The 27,589-nt window shown below is 45.2% G+C and overlaps 1 protein-coding gene across 3 annotated transcripts in view; it reads right to left on the bottom strand.

The window, feature by feature from the left end:
* The window catches only part of lama5 (laminin, alpha 5), a 56,028-nt gene that overhangs the window by 10,459 nt on the left and 17,980 nt on the right, over positions 1 to 27,589 (bottom strand). For all 3 annotated transcript variants that reach the window (XM_078796860.1, XM_058050941.2, XM_078796861.1), the window contains exons 7-53: positions 25,647 to 25,762; positions 24,927 to 25,045; positions 24,762 to 24,852; positions 24,548 to 24,682; positions 24,395 to 24,454; positions 20,522 to 20,662; positions 20,069 to 20,206; positions 19,861 to 19,995; positions 18,889 to 19,023; positions 18,680 to 18,817; positions 18,563 to 18,618; positions 18,377 to 18,476; positions 18,243 to 18,295; positions 17,128 to 17,233; positions 16,958 to 17,057; positions 14,231 to 14,387; positions 13,810 to 13,939; positions 12,327 to 12,469; positions 12,145 to 12,248; positions 11,914 to 12,067; positions 11,689 to 11,852; positions 11,067 to 11,175; positions 10,727 to 10,824; positions 9,792 to 10,002; positions 9,586 to 9,712; positions 9,383 to 9,522; positions 8,961 to 9,076; positions 7,484 to 7,695; positions 7,141 to 7,342; positions 6,317 to 6,461; positions 6,096 to 6,236; positions 4,982 to 5,143; positions 4,788 to 4,895; positions 4,214 to 4,297; positions 3,179 to 3,409; positions 2,983 to 3,096; positions 2,763 to 2,893; positions 2,618 to 2,698; positions 2,341 to 2,555; positions 2,169 to 2,269; positions 1,789 to 1,972; positions 1,568 to 1,708; positions 1,353 to 1,504; positions 767 to 877; positions 526 to 637; positions 285 to 455; positions 27 to 223 (exon numbers count right to left, since the gene is read on the bottom strand). In XM_078796860.1, coding sequence (XP_078652986.1) covers positions 27 to 223; positions 285 to 455; positions 526 to 637; positions 767 to 877; positions 1,353 to 1,504; positions 1,568 to 1,708; positions 1,789 to 1,972; positions 2,169 to 2,269; positions 2,341 to 2,555; positions 2,618 to 2,698; positions 2,763 to 2,893; positions 2,983 to 3,096; positions 3,179 to 3,409; positions 4,214 to 4,297; positions 4,788 to 4,895; positions 4,982 to 5,143; positions 6,096 to 6,236; positions 6,317 to 6,461; positions 7,141 to 7,342; positions 7,484 to 7,695; positions 8,961 to 9,076; positions 9,383 to 9,522; positions 9,586 to 9,712; positions 9,792 to 10,002; positions 10,727 to 10,824; positions 11,067 to 11,175; positions 11,689 to 11,852; positions 11,914 to 12,067; positions 12,145 to 12,248; positions 12,327 to 12,469; positions 13,810 to 13,939; positions 14,231 to 14,387; positions 16,958 to 17,057; positions 17,128 to 17,233; positions 18,243 to 18,295; positions 18,377 to 18,476; positions 18,563 to 18,618; positions 18,680 to 18,817; positions 18,889 to 19,023; positions 19,861 to 19,995; positions 20,069 to 20,206; positions 20,522 to 20,662; positions 24,395 to 24,454; positions 24,548 to 24,682; positions 24,762 to 24,852; positions 24,927 to 25,045; positions 25,647 to 25,762 — 6,271 coding nt within the window. The remainder of the gene's footprint in view (positions 1 to 26; positions 224 to 284; positions 456 to 525; positions 638 to 766; positions 878 to 1,352; positions 1,505 to 1,567; positions 1,709 to 1,788; positions 1,973 to 2,168; positions 2,270 to 2,340; positions 2,556 to 2,617; positions 2,699 to 2,762; positions 2,894 to 2,982; positions 3,097 to 3,178; positions 3,410 to 4,213; positions 4,298 to 4,787; positions 4,896 to 4,981; positions 5,144 to 6,095; positions 6,237 to 6,316; positions 6,462 to 7,140; positions 7,343 to 7,483; positions 7,696 to 8,960; positions 9,077 to 9,382; positions 9,523 to 9,585; positions 9,713 to 9,791; positions 10,003 to 10,726; positions 10,825 to 11,066; positions 11,176 to 11,688; positions 11,853 to 11,913; positions 12,068 to 12,144; positions 12,249 to 12,326; positions 12,470 to 13,809; positions 13,940 to 14,230; positions 14,388 to 16,957; positions 17,058 to 17,127; positions 17,234 to 18,242; positions 18,296 to 18,376; positions 18,477 to 18,562; positions 18,619 to 18,679; positions 18,818 to 18,888; positions 19,024 to 19,860; positions 19,996 to 20,068; positions 20,207 to 20,521; positions 20,663 to 24,394; positions 24,455 to 24,547; positions 24,683 to 24,761; positions 24,853 to 24,926; positions 25,046 to 25,646; positions 25,763 to 27,589) is intronic.

Genomic DNA, 27,589 nt, shown 5'->3' with positions numbered 1-27,589 from the left:
CACTCTGGAGGATGGTCTCCACTCACCTTGTTGTCCTCCAGCATCTTCTCGTTGGCGTTGTTGATCTCCACGGCTCGAGCCGTGTTGTTCACCGCTTCATTCAGGGCGTCTCGCAAGTCCATCATGTTCGAGTGGAACGTGGACAGACGGTCCTTTATGGCCTTGCCCTTGTCCTCGTTCCCCTGCTGACGGCGGGCCCAGTCCTTATTGACACGCTCCAACACTGTGGACACAAAGAAGCACGTCACCTTCCACCTTCCTCACCCTGGACAGACCAAACCGACGTTTATCAGCCTCCATCTTCTCCTGCTCAGCAATCGTCTTTTGTCCCGCACAGCTTCGGTTCCTCAACTGGTCCAGCATGGCCTCCACCTGCCTCATCTTCCTCTCACGCTCGTCCTCGTCCTGTTCCACCTCCTTATTGTTCAGCGAGTTGTTTGCCATCAGCATGATGTCTGCCGAGAACCACACAGACGTCCATCCTGTCCCCATGACTTCGAAAAGGAGAAACAGTCGTCTTCTTACCCTTTAGGTCCATGGTCACATTGTGGATGGAGGACAACAGGTCTTGCGCCCTCTGGTGGGTGTTGGAGGTGCTGTCATGCAGGCCAGCCAGACGGTACACCATCACGGTGGTCTGGAGAACACATGAAGTCAGCGTGATGTCTTGTCTAAGGTCACAATGCGTATACACTGCCTAGTGTCTAGCTCCAGTGAGGACCGCCATAATGTGGTATCCATCACTACTTTTCATCATGACCTTGACCTTGTCCTGCAGCGTGTCAACGTCGGCACTGATGTTGACGATCTCGCCTTCCAGCACGTTGGCGTGACTCCGGCTGGCGTCCAGCGAGCTGTTGTAGTTCTCGATGGCGTGCTGTGGTGAAAAGGGTGAACTCAGTCATGATATGGACTGATTTGTCAAGGCACACAGAATATTATGGAGAAAATATTGAACACCAAAGACTCATCTTCCATCAGAGAGGTTCACTTGGACGGCTTTTAGCCTAAATGTCTAAACACGAAAAAGCTTGATTGACATGAAAATAACTTTTTTTTTTGAACAAATATAACACAATGAAGTATTTCCGTTTTCACATTTGCAACCGCACGTGTGTGCCTGCGTTAAAGCTTCCCTTCCAGGCCGCCTAGCGCTTCTACAAGGCGAAGATGCACGGACTGCTGCTACCTTGTGGCGGTGTATTTGGCTTCAAACTGCACCAAACATGCTCTCTCCTACTGTAGTTGCATCACCACCCCTTTATGCCTCTCCCACAGGAAAACGTACAGACATATGAACACGTCTTTGGCAGCGAGCAGTTGGGTTGAAAAAAAGGCGTGTGTGGACTCACCGCGAGGTCCACCACAGACGTGTTGAGCTTGCGTAGTTGAGTCCAGGCCACGGCGCTGGCGTTGAGGTTGTGCAGCTGAGCAGCAACGGCGTCAAAGTCTCGGTTTATCTTGACCACGTCCTCCAACAGGACCACCACGCAGCTGTCGCACGCTGCAAAAGCAACGCAAATGTCAGCCGGCAGCAGGCGCACCTCCCAGATGTGTGTACGCTCACTTTGGCAGTGCAGGTCGTGGCCGTGTGCGATGGGAACGCTGTGCTCATCCGTACAGGCATCACACTGCTTTCCCGTCATGCCGTCTGGACAGCGGCACTCTCCGGTCCGCGGGTCGCAATGGCCCCCCCTGCAGTGGCACTCTGACCAAACCAACACCACATGGTCACCCCTTGCACAAGTCATGTGACTTTCAGCATGCTAGCGCCGAGGTGCAGCTCACTCTTGCATCCTTCTGGGCCGTAGTCCCAGAATCCCGGGGCGCACTGACGGCAGTTTGGTCCGTTGACACCGGGCCGGCATGCACACTGACCACTCTGTGGGTCACACGGCCGGACCAGAGCCGCCGAGGCGTCGCAGTCACACGAGCGACATCCAGCGCACGACTCAAAGCCGAAAGAGCCATCCTGGGAGGCGGAAAGAAGCAGCAAAAATAGTCAAAATTGAGCGAAGTGGACCTTCGAAATGAGGGCTGTCCAGACTTTTTGGCTCCTTGTATTTTGAGAATGTAAGCAAGCGATAAAAACATTTATTTGGACCAGCAGCGGTGTCGCCCCCTGGTGGCCAAAAGAAAGCCTGAGGTTTTTTTTTTCTAACACTGACCTGACAACGGTCACAGTGGAGTCCCGTCACCCCAGCTTTGCAGCGGCACTGCCCCGTGAGCGGGTCACATGACTCTGTACCACACGGCGAGCAGCTACATTCTGCATAGAAACAGGCAACATGTCTTGGTGTCTTGATGAGGAGGATGAAACTAGAAAACAGCAGGACTCACTGGTGCAGTTTTTGGCCACGATGGCATCACCGTAGTAACCGGGGGCGCACATGTTGCAGTGAGGCCCGGCCGTGTCGCGCATGCAGCTGAGACACTCGCCCGTCAGTGGGTGGCAGTCGGTGAAGAGCATGTTGGGGTCTGTATTGCCGTGGCAATGGCACGGCCGGCACGTGGAGCCCAGCACCATGGGGTTGCCGTAGTAGCCGGGGGCGCACCTGGTTTCATGTGGACAGGAAATGAGAAAGTAATACAATCACCAGGCTAGCTCTTAGCTTACCTCTCGCAGTGCGGTCCAGCGTAGCCGGGCATGCACAAACACTGCATGCGCTCATTCTTTTCCACGCAGCCTTCGGCAAAGCTGCACCAAAAAACAAACAATGAGTCGTGAGCAGCAACTTCAGAGGCGGGGGGGGTGTACTGACTTGTTGGACGGGACTCTCAGAGGACAGGGACAGCTGGAACACGACACAGCCTGTCCATCCACGCTGTTGTTGCCTAGGAAACCACCCTGGCACGTCTCACAGTGCTCACCGGCTGTGTTGTGTTGGCAGTTCTGATGGACACACAACATATGACGTTCCTCAGGCTTCTGACTGGCACAAACGAGGTGATATTTTGTAGAAAAAAAGATAACGTGCGGACCACGCAGACTCCAGAGCCGTCCAAACACTGGTCCGAGTGTCCATTACAGTTGCAGGGAAGACATTTTCCCAGGAAGAGGCCGATGGTGTCCCTGTAGTAACCCGGAGCGCATTCCTGCATATTAAAAGATGAGATATGACATGAGGACGACCCATAAAGTACATTTGTAAATAAAGCGATGGAGGCTCGTCCTCACCTGACAGGAGTCTCCCACGTAGTTGGCGGGACACATGCAGATCTCCACGTTGTTGGCATGGCGACCGGCAGGAAGGCCCTCAGCGCCTTCCAGCACGGCGCCACGCAGCGACACCGAGTGGGCCGACTGGGAATGCAGCGCCCGGATCTGCAGAGACTCCAGGGCCACCAGAACCATCATCAGCTCCTCCCGTGACACAGAGTTGCCCGTCTGAGCGTGACGGAAGCTTCCCTGCAGGAAGGTGGCCAGGAGAACATGGACATACAATATATACATGTATAACACAGAATGTATTGTACATATGCAGTACACAGTATAGGACGTCCTTGCACAATGCACAATTATTCTGAAGATTTAAATGAATAATATTTCATATTTAAATAAAAAACATCATATCAATAGATATTTTTGCTTTTTCATTTTATGTGAATCTATTTCTATTTAGATCATTGTATGTAATTTGATGTAATTCAACACTCACTTTTGTAGTTTATTATTAACTATTTATTTATTTAATAATAAAAAATATCATAATAACAATTTAAAAAAGTAAAATATCTTAAAATGATAATAATAATTATAATAGAAAGATATGTTTGCCTTTTTATTTTATGTTAATATATTTCTATTTAGATTATTATTATGTAATACATTTATTAAATGTAAATAGTTTTTCATTTATTATTAACCAACTAATAATTTTGTTTAATGATAAAAAATGACAACAATGATTGGAAAAATAAATACATTAACATGATATAACATGATATGAAGAAAATCATTTAAAATATCATTCATTCATTTTCTACTGCTTATCCTCACAAGGGTCGCGGGGGTGCTGGAGCCTATCCCAGCTGACTTGGGGCGAGAGGCGGGGTACACCCTGGACTGGTGGCCAGCCAATCACAGGGCTGTGTGTATATATATGTATATACATATCAGTAAATAAATGTAATATTAACCATAAGAAGATTGTTCCAACATTCCGTTTCGACTCTTTAAAGCGTGCACTTGGTACTGTGCATGTGACTTTACCTCGACGATGTGAACAATTCCCAGATGTGGCTCCTCGGGAGAAGAGTATTCCCGCTCCACGAACACCAAGGTCATCTGGTTGCCCTACACAACAACAAGACAACACAATCAGGTCCCGTCTGTGTGCTTCCCTAAGCCAGCAGGAGGCGTGCATCCTTACTAGGGATCAACCGACATGTTTTTTTTCGGGCCAATGCCAATACCAATTTTTTCCATCACCCTTAGCCGATGGCCGATTTTGCTTGGGCCAATATTTGTGGCCGATACTGCTTTTGCTGCCTCAATTTACATGAAAAATGACAATGATAAATATTACAGGTCTCAAGTTTAAACAAATATTTATTGAAATGTAAACACAGAACACAGTAGGATTCAGGGGTAACACGACTGCGTGTGTTGCAGGGTCCTCCGGCAACACAAAGCAGCCCGGTGGATGCCTGTCTGTAAATCATGCGCTGGAAAAATACATCGGCGAACCCACGCGTGTATCGGCCGATACGGATTCAAGTAAGGAACGCAAATATCGGCCCGATATATCGGCCGGCTGATGTATCGGTCGATCCTTAATCCTTACCTTGAGGATGATGTCAGGTCTAGAAGGTTCTGCCGGCAGAGACCAAACGTCCCCCCTCATAGTTTGAGTGTGAAGACGATATCTCAGGTAACCTCCGTAAGACGACACCTCCAAAGAAAAACATCATACAGAGAGACTTCCCAAATGGGCGCTCTAACTAAAGTATCGGCCACATGGCGTATTAACAAGGTTACCTTGTCTCCCAGGTAAGCTGCTGGGGCGTACCAGTGGAGGTCCTGGTACACATCGGGAACGTCACTGAGGTCGGCCTCCACCAGGTCCTGACCAGGATACACGGTCACTGGAACTTCCTGTTTGTCTGCGCTGAGCAACACCCAGCCCTCCATGTTCATGATCTGCACCGGCAGCAAACAACACAAAAACCACATACTTAACATGGGGAGAGTCTCATTGGGGCAGGGGGTAGGGGTGGTGGGTGTCCAAAGTTTTAAGGAGGGCTTCAGAGGGGCTGAAGAGAGGTTGAAGAGATTGGTAAAAGAGAGGTTTTAAACTCATTCTAGAGAAACAAGTTCTAGAGGGGGTTTTAACTGGAATGGATAAAAGGTTTAAGAGAGGGTTTAAGTGGGGTTCAAGACTGGTCTAAATTGGGTTTCAGAAGGGTTTAAGAGAGTTTTAAGAGGGGTGGGTGAAAAAGGTGTTACAAAGATGTAGAAGAAGAGTTGAAGAGGGATTTTAGAGAGGTTTGGGTGGGGTTTAAAAGAATTGAAGGGGGTCTGGGGGGATTAAAGAGAGGTTTAGGAGGCATTAAAGGGGGTTTAAGAGAGTTTTAAGAGGGCTGGGTGAAAAGAGTGTTACAAAGATGTAGAAGACGAGTTGAAGAGGGATTTTCCAAAGGTTTGGGAGGTTGAAAAATAATTGAAGGGGGTTTGGGAGGGATTACAGAGGGGTTTAGGAGGGATTAAAGGGTGGTTTAAGAGAGTTTTAAGAAGGTGGGTGAAAAAGGTGTTACAAAGATGTAGAAGAAGAGTTGAAGAGGGATTTTCCAGAGGTTTGGGAGGGGTTTAAAAGAATTGAAGGGGGTTTGGGAGGGATTAAAGGGGAATTTAGAAGGCATTAAAGAGGGTTTTAAGAGAGTTTTAAGTGGGTTTTAAGAGGTGTGGGTAAAAGGGGTGTTACAAAGATGGAGAAAAAGAGTTAAAGAGGGATTTTAGAGAGGTTTGGGAGGGGTTTAAAATGAATTGAAGGGGGATGGAGGGTTGAATAGGGGTTTAAGACTGCTTTGAGGGGTTGAAAAGAGTTTGAAAAGAGTTTAAGAGGGGTTTAGGACCGGTTTTAAGGGCAGTTTACCTCGGTGCGTCTCTTTTCCGAACTGCGACAGCGGTCTGTGGCGCCAAAGCAGAAACAGCTGGTGCACCCTTTGGGGTTGGTGGGATCCAGGTGGAAGGTACCAACTCGACACTGGTCACAGCGAGGACCCTGCACGTTCTCCTGCAAGGGAAACATACCTGTTGTCATTATGTGGCCTCAATTCTAACTAAGTGCCACATGTGTTGTGTTTTGACGCTGACCTTGCACAAACACCGTCCCGAGAAGGGGTCGCACACTTGCTCCTCTGTGCCCGCCTCGTTGCAGTCGCATGGCCGGCAGTTGGGGTAACCGTAGAAACCAGATGCACAGCGGTCACACTGGCGACCCACAATGTTGTTCTTGCATCTGGAAGGTGTAAACACATACTCTACGTATATCAGTGATTTTCAACCACTGTGAGAAATCGTCAGATGTACCGTGAGGAATTATCCAATATCACTTTTTCATTGTCGAGTGTCCGTGGTGTAAAGACTGGCAGAGCAATGTAATATTAGTCTGTGTGGCAACACATAGCTGATGACCTCGTTCCTCTAATAGACTTGATGCACGTGAGAGGTCGTGGTGACATGTGCCGCAAGATTTTTCCAATGTGAAAAACATGGCGTGGCTCAAAAAAGGTTGAAAAACACTGGTCTATATCAATAAAAGCACCACACCTTCCTTTCCTATTTATATATATATATATTTCCTATATACTACAAGTACACTACGTATATAGATAGACTATGTAGGTACACTATATAGGTAGCTCATGTAAGTACACTATATAGGTAGGCTATGTAAGTACACTATATCGGTTGACTATGTAGGTAGATTATATAGGTACACAATATAGGTAGACTTTAAAGGTACAAACATACCTATATAGAGCTACCCCATATAAAATAGTATATAAGCTCCTCTCAAGTAGTGACTCACTAGCACCCCCTCAGGTACGTAGTAGTACTACAAGGCAGTAGACCGATGACTTTTCTTCATTCCAAAGTAGGCAAATAAATTATTTTTAACAAAATTTTCCCCTTACCTGCACTGTCCGCTGAGCGTGTCGCAGCTGACGTCGGGTGTGACAATTCCGGGCCGGGAGCAGTTGCAGACCTCACAGCCGACCACCGGGTGGCAGCCGAAAGTCTGAGGCTCACACTGGGTGCACTCGGGTCGGAGCGTCCTGGGAGGACAGATGCACTCGCCTGACATGGGCTCACACAGCCTGTCCCCACAGTCGCATGCTGCAGACAACACAACACACCTGATGTCAAGCCACCTGCCTGGATGGCTCACTATTGCCTCCTGTGGTAGGATGTTGTATTACAGGAGGGGACGGCTGCGAGCACATTCACAGAGAGGTCAGACTCTTAGGGGACACTCACGTCTGCAGTTGGGGAATCCCCAGTATCCCGTGGCACACATGGAGCAGTCTCGACCAATCACATTGGGTCTACAGCGGCACTGACCGCCAAACGTCTCACAGGTGTCGCTCTCGGCGCCGACCTCATGGCAGGCGCATGGCAGCGCCCCGTTGTTGAAGAAGGCTGACAGTGAAGTGGCCGAGCTCAGGCAGAACGGCGAGGAGCTAGACGGACTGGGGTGGGGGGGCGCAACACACAACGGTTAGTCAGGGAGACAGAGACAGAAAACTGTAAGATGTCATGGCCTCGGTTGGGGGGGGGGTCCTAACCTTACCACATACTGGAAAATGAAAGGAATTTGATATTTTGTAATATTATGATTTAATTCCCATAATATTTAAACTTCATTTCCACAATATTCAAACTTTATTCCCATAATAATTTGACTTTATTCCCATAATATTTAGACTTTATTCACATATTATTTAGACTTTATTCCCATAATATTTAGACTTTATTCCCATAATATTTAGACTTTATTGCCATAAAATTTCGACTTTATTGCCATAAAATTTCAACTTTATTCCCATAATATTTTGACTTTATTCCCATAATATTTATACTTCATTCTCATCGTATTTTGACTTTATTCCCATCATATTTCAACTTTATTCCCATAAAATTTCAACTTTATTCCCATAAAATTTCAACTTTATTCCCATAATAATTTGACTTCATTCCCATAATTTGACTTCATTCCCATAATTTGACTTCATTCCCATAATAATTTGACTTTATTCCCATATTTAGACTTTATTCCCATCGTATTTTGACTTTATTGCCATAGTATTTTGACTTTATTCCCATAATGTTGAAACTTTATTTGCATAATATTTTGACTTTATTCCCATAATAATTCAACTTTATTCCCATAATATTTCAACTTTACTCCCATGTTTCGACTTTATTCCCATAATATTTTGACTTTATTCCCATAATTCAACTTTATTCCCATAATAATTTGACTTTATTCCCATATTTAGACTTTATTCTCATAATATTTCAACTGTATTCCCATCATATTTTGACTTTATTCCCATAATAATTTGACTTTATTCCCATAATAATTTGACTTTATTCCCATATTTAGACTTTATTCCCATAATATTTCAACTTTATTCCCATCGTATTTTTACTTTATTGCCATTGTATTTTGACTTAATATTACATTCCATAATATTTTTATTTATTTTCCCAAAAATTTTCGCCCTTGTTTTTATTATTTTTACATTTTCCAACTATTTAGACTCCATCCATTTTCTATGGCTTATCCTCACTAGGGTGAGGTATGCGAGATAAGCTCGCTTCTTCCTTTTCAGACATGTTGAAGTGTTGACGTGTAAACATGTGCCGTTGCCACGCACATTCCAAGACAACTAAGTCGTGACCACACAAAGTGACGGGAGTGTAGCGTGTACGTGACTGATCAGACACTGACTTGATGAAGAAGCTGTTCTGGCCGCAGTTGCTGATGAAGTCGTACGATTTGTCCAGCGGCTCCTCTCTCAGGTAGCTGGAACTGTAGCTGGACTCCGGAACCACCAGCACGTAGTCCTGGAAAGACAAAGGAAGGATGCAGTTAGGATGACGTTGGATGGCGTACTGATGTTGGGTGTGGCTTACTGGCTGCATTTGTTCATGTGTGATATTCATAAATACATTCATGTAAAATTACTGTGTGTTGTATAGTTTACATATTGGTGCTGTCACCAAAGCAAGAAATATTCCTGTATATATTTTATTTTTACAATGTGCCTGGAGCCAAAAAGAAATAGCAGCAGGCCCCCTGCGGCCCCGGGACACACTTCCAGTCCCGGCAAAGGATGGGAAATGTACGCTGTTGTTGCCATGCCAACTCACCAGCCACAGCGTTTTGCCGGCAGGAACTTGCACGGTAAGGTAGAGCTGGTGGTCGGTCACGTCCAGAATGATCTGGTTTTCCGACACCAGCACGTTTCGGCAGCCGTACGCGTGCGGACAGAAGGAGGCGTTGGCGTGACCTAAAAGAAATGACACCAATGAATGAATCCTGCTTTTCCAAAAGCCGCTCCCCAGCGTCCCACCTTGCCAGATGCGCCCCCCGTTGACGTAGACCTGGACGGGGTAGGTGGGGTGGAGAGGCTGGTGGTAGTGGAGGATGAAGACGTAGCGTCCCAGAGTGTGGACACGGGCGGAGTACACCGCTGCATTCTGGGTAAGAGCAAGTGAAAAGTGGAAGCAATGCACGCGTCTTGTTGTTGGGAGCATCGGAGATCTTCTTCGACGCTACCTGCAGCGAGTCCAGCCGTATGTGGTCGCTGTTGTCCGCCGCGTGAGGCGGGCGCTCCCCGCCGGCCCAGCCCGGGTGCTCCCTCTGGGGGAGCGGCAGGGGAGGAGCGGCAGGGGAGGCTAAGATGGGTTCCTGCACGGAGGAGCTCTGACCGTCCTTCAGAACCAGCGAATTGGACGGCGTCTGGAAGCGTGACGGCACGCAGGAGGAACTAGGAGGAGAGGACCTGATTACATCATAATAATAATCACTAAAAACCAGAAAAGTCAAAAGCAATCAATAAAAGTGACTGCAATGCAAACAGAAAACTACTACATCCAAATACAATAACAGAGATAATAAATAATGAGGTAGAAAGCAATAGTCATGATGATCTAAATAAAAACACAAAAGAAATAATTGAATAAAAATAACAATAACTTACATAAAAGCAAAAAATAACTCAAGTAGAAATACTGTTAAATAAAAGTATGAAAGTTGGACAGCATGAAAATTCATAATAAAATGAATTAAATAATACCAATTAAATAATTTTTCCAAAAAAATAAATAAAAATGACGAAAGTAAAAGCAAATTTTGTATTATTTTTATCATTCATTCAAATAAATAAAAAATAGCCAAAATTACTTTAACACTGCTGAAAACATTTACAAATAAAAGTAAAATGAGAAAAACTAATAATAACGATAAAAAAATTAAATAAATTGATAAAGAAGAAAAAATTTCAATGAGTGAAACAAAACTGGAAAAAATAGAAATTAATTAAAAAATAACAAATTAAATATGACATACTAACTAACATAATAACAACAAAAATAACATAAAGTAATAATGATGATAATATAAATAATAACAACAATGAATAAATAAAAGTGACAAAAAAAAAATTAAAATGAGTTCCAAAAAAATAATAATAAGTTCCACAAGAATATTACCTGTCATGTGAGAAGTGCCCATGAGTGCCGATGCAGAGGACTTGAGGGTCCAGGTACTCCATGGAGAAGTGCTGTTTCGGGACCAGGTAGACTTTGTGCTGCACAACAAATCAGGACAAACCACCGTCAGTCCACATGAAGATCCTGCACAAGCACCCCCTGGAGGTACAGCCTGGTACTGCTATTTCTTCTTCTTTTTTGCCTTCCTCCCATTCAAGCCATGACTTTCATTTTTACAGTGTTTATTCGAATGAGGGCACTGAAGCCTTCCAGGCTCTGTCCCAAGCAAACGTGTCACCAAATGAAGCGGCCAATCACATGACGGCGTCAGCGGGTTTACCAGGAAGAAGCCGGCATGCTCGGCGGACAACTGGAGCTCGGTGTCGGCGTGCAGAGAGAACACCGCCACTCGGTCGTGTTCATCGGTGGCCACCACTCGGCACAGAAAGCTGCACACAGGTACGCACAAACACACACAGATGAAGAGCTGCTGACACACACACGCACACACACACAGTCAAGTGTGAAGCAGCTGTGTCCACACAAATGAAATCAAGTCACGCTAGTTCAACCTACTTTTAAGGCTGCTTTGGCCACCCTGCCAACAGGGGGCAGCAGAGGGTTTTCTCCTCAAATTGTGACTTTTTCACCGCCTTACCATTTGGTTTTAATAAGATGACAGCTTTCTTCGTATGGTATTACATGTCTTAGTGGAAAATGACGAGGGCTTTTTGTAAAAGGGACTTTTTCTCTCTAACTTTGGAGTTTTCATGGAAAATTAGGACTTTTTCTCATGGAACTTTTCTCATACGACGACAGCATTCCATTCTACATCACATGACTGATGTCATCTTGTAAAATGAAGGCGTTCTCACATACTAATTCAAGCTTTTTCACGCCAAAAGGAGGATGTGTTGTGGGACTGCCATGCCACACGTGCGCGTGCCGTGTCGGCGTGCTACCTGAACATGCAGTGTGTCAAGGTGACGCTGTGTCGGTGGGTTGTGTCCCCTGGGGAGTTGAAGGTGACGGACAACGTTTGCGGACGCTCCTCCTCGCTGCCGTACTCCACCACCAGCACGTAGAGGTCAGCGGAGGTCACGTGTGCTCTCATCTCCACGCTGATCTGCTGTCACAGAGGCGGCGTTGATGCACAAAAACACAACGAACGCCGGCGGCTTCCTTACGTCCTGTCCGCTACAGCCCGCCAGTTCGGGGTGATGGGGCGTGATCTTCTGGGTTGGGCAGGGGCGCGGCAGGTGGTTGTCATGGCGGCAGCGGGCGTCACAGCCAGAGACGGAGGGGAAGGCGTCCAGAGACAAATACGTGTAGTGCAGACAGCTGTGAGGGCGAAAGAGACGACACGATGATGACGGCGCACGGATCATACGTGTCTCTTGTGGGCGCAGCAGCTTTACTTGTAGCCGGCCTCGTGCACGGAGCTGTACGTGCACGGCTCTGTGACGTGCATCTGCAGGATGGGAGCCTCGTAGTATGCGCTGGGCAGCAGCACCAGATAGTCCTGAGCGGGCAGCGAAACGTGAAGATGAAGAAAGCTTTTGAAAGAGCAAAGACGAAGCGAGAGAGTCAAAAGTCTGACCAGCAGGATGCCTTCGGCCTGGATGACCACTGTCCACGTGCCTGGGTTCAGGACGAACGGCTCCACAAAGTTGTTCTGGGGAACATTGAGCAAGGTCGGCTCCACGCTGGGCACAAACACGATCTGTTTGGACTGCTCGGAACCTGCAAGACCGACATTATCATTATCATCATTTCCACCAGAAGAAAGCACATAGAAGCCATTAGGAGCGCTGGAACAACAGACTGAATTGGAACCATGTAACAATCATCAGAAATAAAGATATGCACCGTTTATGGTAACATTGTGTTATGCTTTTTATAATATTTTTATAATATTCATCATATAAAATAATAGATGACTGTAGGGTATATATATATATATCATGGAATAAATCATAAATATACTGTATATGTATTCATTTATTTTATTATTATTTACAATTGTAATACTTTTTATATGCATTAATTTATAATAATAAACTTAATATAAAATATAAATAGACAATGATAACATATTTTGTATGTATTTATTTGTAGTTAATAATATAATAAACTTATAATAATAATAATATATAATAAATATATATAATAAATAATAAATGAATACATCTAACATGTATTTATATGTATATTTTTATGTTTTAAATACATACATATAAAATAAGTTACCATTGTCTAATTCATTATTTTTATTTTTAATTTTTATTAAAATTATTTTTTATAATTGTTTTAATTAATTAAAATTCATACACATTAAAACATATTTTTAATTATCATTAATTTTAAGTTCCTTCATTCATTCATTTTCTATCGCTCATCCTCACGAGGGTCGCGGGGGTGCTGGAGCCTATCCCAGCTGTCTTCGGCCTAAAGGCGGGGTCCACCCTGGGCTGGTGGCCAGCCAATCACAGGGCACATATAGACAAACAACCATTCCCACTCACATTCATACCTATGGACAATTTGGAGTGGCCAACTAACCTAGCATGTTTTTGGAATGGGGGAGGTAACAGGAGTACTTGGAGAAAAAAGTTTATTATTAATTATACATGTATGCATATAAAAACATATTTTTATATGTATGTATATATTTATAAATAATATGGATATAATTTAGATAAAATAAGAATAATGAATTAGACAACCTATTTCCAAGTGCATTATTTTTTTTACTTTTATACGTATGTATTCATTTATTTTATTATTATTGTTATTATACTACAATTTTTATGAAATTATTTATAATACAATTCTGACATATTTTATTGTTATATTTATGTATCTATTTATTATTATATATTTTTTTGTTATGAATTATTTGTATTTCAATTGATGCCCACAGTTTGACCCTGGAACAGATCATTTCATTATCCTAAGGATAAAAATGTCCATGGATTATGTCTTTTTTGGCCTTAAGGGTATGCTTGATGGCACCACAAATGCTATACAACAAGCACACACACACACACACACACACACAGTGGCAGAACTATGACACCTACCTTGCCGTCCCACCTGATAGGCAGTTATTTTACCGCTGGCGGTGGTGCCCTCAGAGTTCACGTATCGGAGGATGAAGCGGGTCAGATAGACGTCTGCCTCGCTCACATAAACCTGAAGTTGCACGGTTCCCTGGGGGGGCGATGGGAAAGAAAAGAAGAAAAAGCGTTTAGTTGTGCTGAGCTGTGGCCCGCCCACTCTGTGGCATGAAGAAGACAAGCTGAGAGATGGAGGAGAAGAAGAAGAGGATGAGAAACCCGCCCGGTTCCTATGGCCGTCCTCCAGCACCGACACCCTGCCGCCAACGTCAGCATCCGCCGTCTTGGTGTACCGCGGCGCCACGAGGAAGAGACGGGCCACCGCAACAACATGCAAATAAATTCTCTTCACAAGCCTCAGAGGGCGAGGTGGCTCATTGCTTACCTGGATGGCCGACATCTGGGCGTAACCTCGCCAGCTGAAGCCAGGGAACTCCCGCCCATCGTAGCCAAAACGCACCGGGCGGCCGTCCGGCACGGTGCCCTCCTCCATTTCAAACTTCAGGTGGTGCAGGTCCGGGAAGTAGTGGTCCGCAGCCGGTCTGTGCACAAGTCAAGTCATTCACATTTTTCAAAAGACCGTGATATGATGGAAAAGTCACGGTCTCATGAGAAAAACCTGTAATTTATGAGAAAGTGACAAATTCCTACATTAACAAGAATAACGTAATATGATGAGAAAAAGTAGTCATTTTACAAGATGAAAGCCGTGAGAAAAGTTTGCAAATAGCAGAGATGAGATCCTTAGGCCCCCAAACCGGACTCCCTCAACACCTTGGCTGCACCTAGAAATTCTGTCCATGAAAATTGTGAACAGAATCGGTGACAAAGGGCAGCCTTGGCGGAGGCCAACGTTTACCGGAAACAGGCTACTGGCAATGCGAACCAATGCGACTCCTGCTCCGTTTGTACAATGACCGGATAGCATGTAGTTGCGCACCACCAATCCCGTACTCCGGGAGTACCCCCTAAAGGGTGCCATAAGGGACACGGTCGAATGCCTTTTCCAAGTCCACAGAGCTCATGTAGACTGGTTGGGCAAACTCCCATGCACCTTCCAGCACCCTTGTGGGGGTAGAGCTGGTCCAGTGTTCTGCCACCAGGACAAAAACCGCATTGGACCTCTTGTAGCAAAGGTTCGACCAACGGGCATGCCCTTCTCTCCAGCTCCCTGGAATAGACTTTCCCAGGGAGGCTGAGGAGTGTGATCGTCATGTGATCCCCTGATAGTTGGAACACACCCTCCGGTCACCCTTCTTAAAGAGGGGGACCACAACCATGGTCTATCAATCCAAAGGTATTATGCCCGACTTCCATGAAATGTCAGCCAAGACAGTCCCTCATTCCAGAGCCTTTAGGAATTCCGGGAAACTCCTCCACCACAATGAATAGCTTTGCCACTAAGGAGCATTTTGACCACCCCAGATACCTCAGCCACGGCCGACTACCTCCTCAGTCGAGGTCATCAGGCCCCCATACCCTCTATAAAAAGTGTGGACCGGGCACTGCTTCCCCTTTCTGAGGCGCACAGTTTGCCAGAATCTCTTTGAGGTCGACCGAATGTCGTGCTCCCTGGTCTCACAGAATTCCTTCCACACCCGAGTTTTTGCCTCAACCAACACAGATGCCTTCCCGCTTGGCCTGACGGTACCTGTCAGCTGCTTCAGGAGTCCCACAAGCGATCCATGCTCGACAGGACTCCTTCTCCAGCCTGACGGCAGTCCTGACGTCTGGTGTCCATCATCGGGTTCGGGGCCTGCCGTCACAACTGGCACCGACCACCTTGCGGCCGCAGCTCCGATCAGCTGCCTCAGCAATGGAGGCACGGAATATGGCCCACTTGGACTCAATATGCCGGTCCTCCCCTGGGATGCAGGTGAAGCTCTGCCGGAGGTGAGAGTTGAAGACTCGATGAAAGGGAGACTCTGCCAGACGTTCCCAGCACACCCTAACTACTCGTTTGGGTCCCCCAGGTCTGTCCAGTATAGTCCTTCGCCATCTAATCCAACTCACCACCAGGTGGTGATCAGTTGACAGCTCAGCCCCTCTCCTCACCCGTGAGTCCAGAACATGCGGACGCAGGTCTGATGATACTGATGATACAAAGTCGATCATAGACCTGCGGCCTCTGGTGTCCTGGTTCCAAGTGCGCCTATGGGCTTCCCTATGTTCGAACATGGTGATAGTTATGGACAAACTGTGGTTGGCACAGAAGTCGAGTAACTTCACACCGCATGGGTTCAGATCAGGGAGGCCGTTCCTCCCAATCACGGCCATCCAGGCTAAACACTGTCATTTTCACTGTCAGTGTTGAAGTCTCCCAGTAGAACGACAGAGTCAGGTGGGGTACTCTCCAACACCCCCTTGAAGGACTCCAAGAAGGCCAGGTACTTTGAACTGTGAGGAGGACGTGTTTGCCTTGGGAGACCCTACCAAAGGCATATAGCCCCAGACAACCCCTATGATCACTCGGGCACTCAAACCCCTCCACCACCATCAGGTGGTAATTCACACAGGATTTTTTTACCTCATCCTAAGAGATAGGGTGAGAAACTCAGTCATCCGGGAGGGGCTCAGAGTAGAGCCCCTTCTCCTTCACAGGAGAGGATCCATTTGAGGTGGCTCGGGCATCAGTCCGGATGCCTCCCTGGTGAGGGGTTCTGGGCATGCCCAGCCAGGAGAAGGCCTCTGGGAAGACCTAGGACACGCTGGAGGGATTATGTATCACAGCTGGCCTGGGAACACCTTGGTGTCCTCCCGGTGGAGCTGGAGGAGGTGGCCGGGGACTGGCAAATCTGAGACTGCTGCACCCGCAACCCGGATAAGCGGAAGAGAATGAAATATAATATTTTTTATAAAACAAAAGCCTACAAATTCCAGGATGAAAGCTGTTATGTTAAGAAAATAAAATCATAATATAATGAAAAAGTCACAATTTTCCCACGAAAAAGGCACAACTTTCACATTTTAACAAGCCACATTTTCCCAAGAAAACGGCTTGATTTTTCAAGATGCACGTTGTCATATTCTGAGCGTAATATAGTCATATGAGAAAAATTGTGAATAAAAAACATCATAGGATTTCTACAATGAGGACAATAATATGACTCACATGTTACACTTGGGTCCATGGACATGGGGTCTGCAGCGGCACCGCCCGCTCCGTTGGTCACAGGACCGTCCCACCGAGCCTCCGATGTCGCAGCTGCAGCCTGTCGCAGGGAAAAGGTGTCAGGCGGCGGCGGCAGGAGGGAAGAGCACGTCCGGGAAGGGAGGACTCACCTCGGCAGCCGAAGAAGCTGCGCTTGTGCAGATCGTAGAAGCCGTCCTTGCAGGTACTGCAGGTTCCGCTGCAGGCGTTGGGCTTGCAGTGACACTGGCCGCTATCCTGCCGGGACCGAGGAGGAGGAGCAAGTGAACGTGAAGAAAGAAAGCAGACGGTGTTGCCACCTGCTGGCGAGGAGGATTAGCTCCTTCAATTGTAAAACTAATCCTGCCCACAGGATTCAGCAGGACTTTTGTGTGACAGTGAAACAAAGTAATGAATAAAATATGAAGGAATCAATGAATTTAATTGTGTTCCCTTAATGCATTTAATGTGCTATTATCTTTATTTGTACTTTCACAATACATGTATTTATTTTCATTTTGCTCATTTATATTTTCATTTATTATCTATGGCCTATTCCCATGTCTTGATGATGGCCTATGTATTTATTTTATTTTATCGTTTTAGCAGTTTACTTCTATGTATTTATCTTTTTTTATTTTACTTATATATATATATTTCCATTTATTATGTATGGCCTATGTATTTATTATTTTTTATTTTTGTCTTTTATTACATTTATGATCCATTATCTATGTATTTTTTATTTTATTTTACTCATTTATACTTTTCCTTTATGTTTGACCTATGTATTTATTATATTTTATTTGACCCATTTATTACATTTCATCTTCTTCTTATTCATTATCTATGTATTTATTATTATTTATTCTTATTTGACGCATTTATACGACTTATGTATTTGTTATTGTCCATCCATCCGTTTTCTATGCTGCTTATCCTCACTAGGGTCGCGGGTATGCTGGAGCCTATCCCAGCTGTCTTCTGGCTTTTGCCAACTTCTAGTTACCAAGCAGATTCTTGATCCCACCTTGATGACTTATTTCCGCACATTCTTGATTTCCTGCACTGCTAAATGAACCCAAATGAATAACCGGTCACAAGGTTCATCAATAAATGAATCAATCAATCCTAAATACGATCATTGATGATATTTACCAATTATTGTAATGATTACTGCATTGACTTTATTGATTTCATTTTGATAAAAAAAAACCCTTCCACCCTTCATGTTTACTAAATGCTCAGGATCACATGACCTCCTCACCTGTTCGCACTCGGCGACGCCGCTTAGCGTCCCAGCAACGTTACACTCGCACTCTGCCCAGAGAAAGAAGATACACGCGGGCGTTAGCAAGCAGTTGCAGTTCTAGAGGAGCTCTAAGGTGGATGGAGTCTCACTGGAGCAGCCCTCGGGAGAGTCGGGGGACAAGTTCCAGTGGAGGGGTTTGCAGCGATCGCAGGCCACGCCCTCCACGGCGTCACGGCACACACACTGGCCCTGAGTGGGTGATTGACAGGAGGAGGAGTCTGTGAGTGTGCCGGTGCTTGTCAAGATAAGAGAAATGGGTAAAAAAAAGGCCTCACCACAGGAGGAGGAGGAACGTCGTGATGAACGGAACCAGCAGGATGACACGAGCCAGCTGGAAAGGCGTTCAAGAGTCAGCGCTTTATCAGCTCCATGCAGGATGTGTGCATGTTTACCTTGACAGTGTGGGAAGCCGTACGTCCCACGCGCACAGCTGTCACAGCGCAGGCCGTGCACATCGGGTCGACACACACACTGACCTGTGACCTGGTCGCAGCTGCTGTAGCGAGAACCTTCCGTGGAACACCGACACGCTGCACGCACACACACACAAACTTAGGAGTCATGTCATTCCAAAAAACCACTGAGTGCTGAAGCCACGTACGAGTGCAGCTGGGGTAACCGTAGTAGCCAGGCGCGCACTGGTCACATGACGCGCCACCGTAGTTGGGCCGGCAGTGGCACTGACCCGACGCCGTGCAGCTGGTGTCGGACGATGTGCGAGGATCACACGTGCACTCTGGAAGAACAAGCGAGAAGGTTTTTCACACTAAAGTCACAAATTCTAGTTGCAACTTCATGAGAAAAAAGAAAAAGCCTTTGTTTTATGGGATGAAAGCTGCCGTGATATGAGAATATTACGGCCTTTTGCAAGAAAAGAAATCTACATTTTGTGCAATTTACTTTAATTGTGTACTTTTACAGGAATAAAGTTGTAAAATGACGAGACAAAGCCTTGGATTTACAAGATGAAAGCTGTCATGTTATGAAAATTAAGCTGTAATATGATGAAAAAGGCACCCTCGCCCATCTCTGTGTGGAGTTTGCATGTTCTCCCCGTGCTTGCGTGGGTTTTCTCCGGGTACTCCGGTTTCCTCCCACATTCCAAAAACATGCTAGGTTAATTGGCCACTCCAAATTGTCCATAGGTATGAATGTGGGTGGGAATGGTTGTTTGTCTATATGTGCCCTGTGATTGGCTGGCCACCAGCTAGGATAGGCTCCAGCACCCCCGCGACCCAGTAGAAAACAAATGAATGATGAAAAAGGCTCAATTTTCCCAGAAATTCACAATTTTTACAAAAAAGGCACAATTTTCCAAGAAAAACTTAAATTGGAGGTTGGAATTTTAGGAGAAAACCTGTACTTTTACAGAAGAAATACAACCTTTAGAAGGACAAAGTTGTAAAATGATGAGAAAAAGGTATTACAGGATGAAAGCTGTCCTATGATAAAAAGCTAAACAAAGTCTGGGTTGAAAACAGAGAGTAGACCATGCCACACCTTGATGACCTGTGCTGAGCCCAGAGCAGCGACTCTTCAAGTAGGGAAGTGACAGGTGTGCGTGTGCTTGTACCTTGACAGTTGGGGTAGGAATGGAACCCAGATCTGCACTGTTCACATCGAGGACCCTGGAACTGTGGCTTACACAGACACTGGCCGGCCGGGTCGCACACCTGAGGCAGCGAGCCCACCAAGCTGCAGCCGCACACTGTGGACGCAAGAGCACACCGTGACGCGTGGCGACACAACAAACACACGGAAGTCCTCGGGAGGTCACTCACGCTGGCACAGTGGGTAGTTGAAGTAGCCCGCCGCGCACTGGTCGCAATGGTAACCGTGGAAACCACTGCGACACATGCCATGGCCCGTCAGCACGTCACAGGAACCATCTAGACAACCAGGACCTGAACACTGACATCCTGCACACACACACAGCAGGATGGTGGGAAGTGTGTGAGACTATTTGCAATCACCAAGAGTTTACTCAGGCGTGTGTGTGTTCTAGCTCCTGGGTGGCAGAGTAAATAAACAAAGCATTAAATCAAGACTGTGACATTCCTTCTACTGTTGCATTTCAGTGTGTGTGTGTGTGTGTAAAAACCCTATGCGTACACACACAGGAAACAGTTGCCAAAGTGCACTGCGGCCTCAGGATGGCGCTGCAGTGAATGCATTCGGTAGCCAGAGCTCGCGTGCTGGATTCATCCCACATTTCTGTCCAAGGAAGTTCTCACCCTGACAGTTGAGTCCGTGGAAACCGGGCGCGCACGTGTCACAGTGGTCACCGGTGAAACCCGGCTTGCACACGCACATTCTGGTTTGCGGATCGGGCCTGCAGGAGTTGTCCACGGTGCCGGCCGCACTGCACTCGCAGTCTGCACACAAAACAATCTCTGGTCGGGTCAGAGGTCAAGCACAGCTTGTCTCAAAGCTCTAAAAGTCACTCGAGGCCGAGGAGGCAGCAGTTGTGAAGGTGAACAAAGAACATGTAACAAATAGAACACACCATACATATTCATATCAGTTATTACAAAGAACATGCAAGACGTAATCCAACATTCAACTAAGTACGTGGGAAGGCGAACAAAGAACATGTAACACATTATGGGATTCACAACACAAAGCAGCCGTTGTTACAACAAAGAACATGTGGCACAGGATGTGGCAGAAAATTCAACTAAAAACGTGAAGGTGAACAAAGAACGTGTAACAAAATGTGTGATTCTGAACACATGTGTGACAGAGAGTCTATGATAAATATTATTATTATTAAAATACTTTGTGTCCTACAATATGATGGAGCGTTTATCCAAAAACATGTCAAGGTGAACAAAGAACATAGAACAAAACAAGTGATTCTGAAAGTATGACAGAAAGTATATAATGAATATTATTACTGTTACAAAGAACATGTGACCTACAATGTGACGGAACGTGAAAACGTGAAGGTGAAAAAAGAACATAGAACAAAATCCATGATAAGACACAGAGCATGCACACAACTTACACATAACAGAAAACATACAGCACAGATAATTATTATTTCTTACCTAGAATGGCATGGCACATTTAATCAAAAATGTGAAGGTGGACAAAGAACATGAAACAAAACGTGTGATTCCAAACACACATGTGACAGACGGCATATGATACACTGAATATTATTATTACTAAAAATAACATTTAACTAAAAACGTGAACAAGGAACATGAAACACACTGTGTGATTCCGAAACAAAAATTAGTATGGTATTATTACTACAAAGAACATGTGACCAACCAAAAATGTGAAGGTGAACAAAGAACACAAAACACAGTATGAGAGTACAGAGAAGATAAGAAGCAGATTACAGTGCATCCGGAAAGTATTCACAGCGCTTCACTTTTTCTACATTTTGTCATGTTACAGCCTCATTCCAAACTGTATTAAATTAATCTCTTACCTCAAAATTCTACACAAAATACTCCATTATGACAATGTGAAAAAAGGTTTTTTTTGACATGTTTTGAATTTATTAAAAATAGAAAACAAAAAAATCACATTTACATAAGTATTCACAGCCTTTGCTTAATACTTTGTTGATCCACCTTTGGCAGCAATTACAGCCTCAAGTCTTTTTGAATATGATCCCACAAGTTTAGCACACCTATCTTTAGGCAGTTTTGCCCATTCTTCTTTGCAATAAGTCTCAAGCTCCATCAGGTTGGATGGGAGACGTCTGTGCACAGCCATTTTCAGATCTCTCCAGAGATGTTCGATCGGATTCAAGTCTGGACTCTGGCTGGGCCACTCCAGGACATTCACAGAGTGGTTCTGAAGCCAATCTTTTGAGATCTTGGCTGTGTGCTAATGTCTACTGTCTATATCAGGGGTGGGCAAATATTTTGACTCGTGGGCCACATTGAGTTAACAAAATTGCCCGGGGGGCCAGAACATATATTTAACACACACACACACACACACTATTTTATGCTTATAATTTTCCTTGAATTATTTGTCTAATTTTATGTGTAAAAGTGTTATACTATCAGCTGTATGTTCTCATATCCCTTTTTTCAGGAGCACTTTAAACATCAGACCACATCAAACTATGTCATTTCATTTGACAGTTTTGTTTAGTTTTTTTGTTGTTTTTTTTAACTAAATAAGACATTCCACTTGCAAGTCATGTGGCCAGTTTTTATGTTAAAAGTTGAAATACTTAGAAAGCAACTGGCGGGCCGGATTCAAACACTTGGTGGGCCGCATGTGGCCCCCGGGCCGCAGTTTGCCCACCCCTGGTCTATATGGTCAAGGTACATGACCAGTCTACTGAGGTCAAGAGCGCTCTGGAGCAGGTTTTCATCCAGGATATCTCTATATATTGCTGCATTCATTTTCCTTCTATCCTGACTAGTCTGCCAGTTCCTGCTGCTGAAAAACATCCCCACAGCATGATGCTGCCACCACCATGCTTCACTGTAGGGATGGTATTGGCCTGGTGATGAGCAGTGCCTGGTTTCCTCCAAACATGGCGCCTGGCATTCACACCAAAGAGTTCAATCTTTGTCTCATCAGACCAGAGAATTTTGTTTCTCATGGTCTGAGAGTCATTCAGGTGCTTTTTGGCAAATTCCAGACGGGCTGCCATGTTCCTTTTACTAAGGAGTGGCTTTCGTCTGGCCACTCTACCATACAGGCCTGATTGGTGGATTGCTGCAGAGATGGTTGTCCTTCTGGAAGGCTCTCCTCTCTCCACAGAGGAACGCTGGAGCTCTGACAAAGTGACCATCAGGGCCTTGGTCACCTCCCTGACTAAGGCCCTTCTTCCCCGATCGCTCAGTTTAGAAGGCCGGCCAGCTCTAGGAAGAGTCCTGGTGGTTCCAAACGTCTTCCATTTACCAATAATGGAGGCCACTGTGCTCATTGGGACCTTCAAAGCAGCAGAAATGTTTCTGTATCCTTCCCCAGATTTGTGCCTCAAGACAATCCTGTCTCGCAGGTCTACAGACAGTTCTTTTGACTTCATGCTTGGTGTTTGTGCTCTGACATGCACAGTCAACTGTGGGACCTTATATAGACAGTTATTATATTTCCAAATCATGTCCAATCAACTGAATTTACTGCAGGTGGACTCCAATTAAGCTGTAGAAAGATCTCAAGGATGATCAGTGGAAAAAAGATGCACCTGAGCTCAATTTTGAGCTTCATGGCAAAGGCTGTGAATACTTATGTAAATGTGTTTTTTTTGTTTTCTATTTTTAATAAATTCAAAACATGTCAAAAAAACCTTTTTTCACATTGTCATAATGGAGTATTTTGTGTGGAATTTTGAGGTAAGAGATTAATTTAATTCAGTTTGGAATGAGGCTGTAACATGACAAAATGTAGAAAAAGTGAAGCGCTGTGAATACTTGTGAATACTGCACTGTATTATCATTACTATTTGGGATGTCCGATATGATTTTTTTTTGCCGATATGACAATATTTCAATTTCTGATTCCGATATCAACCAATACAATCATTAGCCACTGAGCAGTCCAGCTCAACATGCTAACCCGACTCACGGTTGGGGTGCAGACCAGATACGTATCTGTTGTGACACTAATTGATACAGCATCAGCAATTCTCTTCTCAACGTGGCTGTAAAGAACATTTTTCAAGGAACTGCGTCTTGCTCTAGAAAAGGGCTGGTTGGCTCGTTGCAAAACGCGAGTTGAACATCGAAAGGAGACACGGCAGACTTTACGTTTGTCGAGAGCGAGCTAGCTTGTTACCATAGCCATCAAGGTTTGATGAGATCATTATAATAATATGGTCCATGGGGCCTATAGACAGCAGTTCTTTAAAGCGGTTTTCATGATAGGGGATGTCAATATTGGCCTGATATTATCAGACTTTTCTTATTCCTATTACAAAAAACATGTGAACAAAGAACATATGAAAGAAAATATGAGGCAGAACACGCAACTTGTAATGTAGAACATGTGACAGAGAACCAAAGACAATACTGTTATCAATACAAAGAACATGTGATGGGACGTTGACTTCAAAACAGTTATCAATAGGTGAACAAAGAACATGTGAGGCAGAACCTGACATAAGGCAAATGAAAAGACAAACTTACTGATGATCTCCCCTGCTGGTTTGGCCTCGCCGTTGTTGCTGCTGGGGTACGTGGGGACGGCTGATGGGAAGACACAGACAAAAGCAATGGATCACATTCACCGGTCCTCCTCTGATGTCTCTCCAGGTGAGCCGCAGAGTGGGCGGGGCTTACGGTAGCACTCGGGAAAGCTGACGAAGCCACTGGCACACTCATCACAGTTGTCTCCGGCGTAGTTGGCTTTGCAGAAACAGCGTCCTGTCACGTCCTCGCACGTGCCGTCGGTGAACGAGGACTGACAGTCGCAGGCTGGCGGGACAACAAAGACGTACGTACGGTCACATGATGTACAGTAACAGAAATGTGACTTGGTGACCATGTGACTCACATGCACAGGCCAGCGGTGAGTCAAGGGGCGTGTCGGGCGCTCTGTAGTGTCCAGGGACGCAGCGTTCGCAGTTGACGCCAGTGGTGTGATGCTAGGAGGGGACGGAAGCATTCATCGCTGGAAGCAAACGTCAAACATCACAAGAACCCCGCGTAGTGGTCTAACCTGACAGTTGAGGCAGACTCCGCCCCCGCGGTTCTGGCCGTGGATGTCAACACTGCCTCCCCTCTGCGCCACGTCGGGGTCGTAGAAGCAGTCGAAGGAGTGGCGGTGACAGTTGCATGCTGGGACGCAACAGAGACGGAGAACGAGATTTGAAAAACACCCTCACGAATGGAAGCACTTTTCACAGTTTTCATGATATGGACTGATTTTTCAAGCCACACAGATTATTGTGTTCCTGGGCTGTATAGACGTATACGTCATAGTTTTTACCGTTTCCCTTCTTGCATGTGCTGCAGAGCATGGATGATGCAGGCCGTGCACTTCTTTCGGCTTAAACCTACACCAGACCTGCTCTCTTCTATTGTGGACTTGCATCATCACCTCTTGGCCGTAAAAGATGTATAAATACGTCTTTGGGGGTGAGCGGTGGGGTTGAAAAAAACATAAATATGTCTTTGGAAGCAAATGAGTCAAACTCTGGGAGGTCTCACTCTGTTGTGACTTTATGACTTTTGTTCGAGTGTGTGTGAGAAGGAGGCAGTGAAAAGGTCCAGGAAGAAGAACCCAGACAGAACTTATCACATTTGAGGAGACAGGGAGGTGCCGGGTAAAGAAAGGAGCGCTCCTTATCCTGCTGCACTGATAAAATTAAAGGAGGAGTCGGAAGTGATAAAAACTCTCAAAAAAGTCTGGAGTGGAGCACCCCCACCCCACACTCACGTTCACACTCATTGGCGCTGTAGGTTGTGGCGGGTTTCCATGGCGACTGGTGGTATCCCGGGCAACACTGATCACATGACACTCCGCAGGTGTTGTGCTGACAGTCGCACTGCAACCTGCACACACACACACACACACAAAGATGTTACACATTGACTACACAACACACTTGGGAGTTAAAGCACGCCATGTAGGAGGCGGTGGCACTTTGACCTTCACATCCTGTGTGTACGTTATTGTTTAAGATGATATGTTATGTATATATAGAGATATAAGAGAGATACATATGAAAATAAATATGAAAATATGAAAGTGATAATTACCAGAAGGGCATGTACAAGGACAAAGCCGGAATAGTTGGACGATGAAACAAAACAGGAATGGAAATAACAGCTGTCATTTTCAGAGAGAAAGGTCAAACTGTTGCATTGTAGTCATAATTTTGCAAAAACACGCTCAGTGCGAGCCCGGAGGAAAACATGGCGGTGTTCTTTTTCACATGTGAGAAACAAACTAAATGAAGTTGGGGGAAAACAAGGTCCAAATATTACAAAGATTATACAAGGAGGTTTAAATATTTTCCAAAAGAAGAGCTATAAGTGAAATTGACACAAAATGAATCAGCTTGTATTGCCTTCATCATGTTGTCCAAATGATTATTAATGTGCACAAGTATGAGATATCAGGCTGATTTGCGATTACAGTAATCCCTCGTTTATCGCGGTTAATTGGTTCAGGTAAAGGGTACACAGTAGGTTTCACACAGTAGGATTCCTTAGAAAATGAATATAGCATAGAAAACCTGTTTACAAGCTTCTGAATACTGTTTTTAACATTATCAAAGCCCTCTCCACATGAAGTAACACCCCTACAGCTGGCTTCACACTCCTATTGCCCAATGTTATTGACTTATGACAGAAATAAAACATAATACAGACTCACTGCGGTAGTGCTGGTCTCATCAATGTAACATTACTGACACCTAGTGATCCGCGTAGAATACTGCAATTCACAATGTGTCTTTCAAAAGGTTTGCTTAAGGCCTTGTATTTTTTTGTACTTGAGTTCACTTAGCGGTTGTGATAAGACAGATATCATCTCGAATCTTATACAATGTCTAAACAGCCGCTTGTTAGCATAACTCATTTTGGCAGACCTCAGAGGAAATTACACCAGCTCGTTGTTGCAAAAGAGCACGCACCCACATTAACGCTGCTAATGAGTAACGCAGATGTGATGGAGGGGGGGCCCACACGGAGCGCTGATCCTAAACTGAAAGTGAAGCAGCAAAGTGAAACCAAATGTCGTCTTGTCGCCATGAATAAAAAACACAACATTTAGCTGTGGGCAACTACGCTAAGCTAACACATTTATAAGCGACTGAGCTTGTCTACATGATCTACATCTGTGTTGCATCACCTCCACGGCCTGCAAGACGTCACGCGTGTGTGTGTTGCATTATTCTTCCCTACATGGGGTGTACACTCGGTAGACCCACACCTCCTTGTCTAGCGGTACCATTCCCCCTTCTCTCAAAATGGCCTCAGTCACTCTTGATCCCCATGTTCTTAATAACTACCGACCAATATCAAACCTTCCGCTTATCACCAAACTACCAGAACGTATTGTTGCTGCTCAACTCCAGGACCATCTACTACATCTACTAACAATCACTTGGAGCCCTTTCAGTCCGGTTTTGGTCCCCATCACAGTACTGAAACGTCTCCCATTCATATGACCAATCACCTTCTCCTCGTAGCTGATTCAGGTCTTTTCTCCATTCTCGTCCTCCTTGACCTTAGCGCAGCATTCCATGCACTTCCCACACTGTCCTCCTTGATTGTTTGGCCTCCATTGGGCTCTCTGGCACAGCCCTCCAATGGTTTTATTCCTACACTTTATTCAAGGTCATAATGTCAAATCCTCATGCCATCCAATCACTC

The sequence above is a fragment of the Doryrhamphus excisus genome, linkage group LG15 (assembly GCF_037039965.1).
Source record: "Doryrhamphus excisus strain RoL-2023G ecotype Guam linkage group LG15, RoL_Dexc_Guam_v1.1, whole genome shotgun sequence".
Lineage (NCBI taxonomy): Eukaryota > Metazoa > Chordata > Actinopteri > Syngnathiformes > Syngnathidae > Doryrhamphus > Doryrhamphus excisus.
This window is presented reverse-complemented; position numbering and strand designations above follow the sequence as displayed.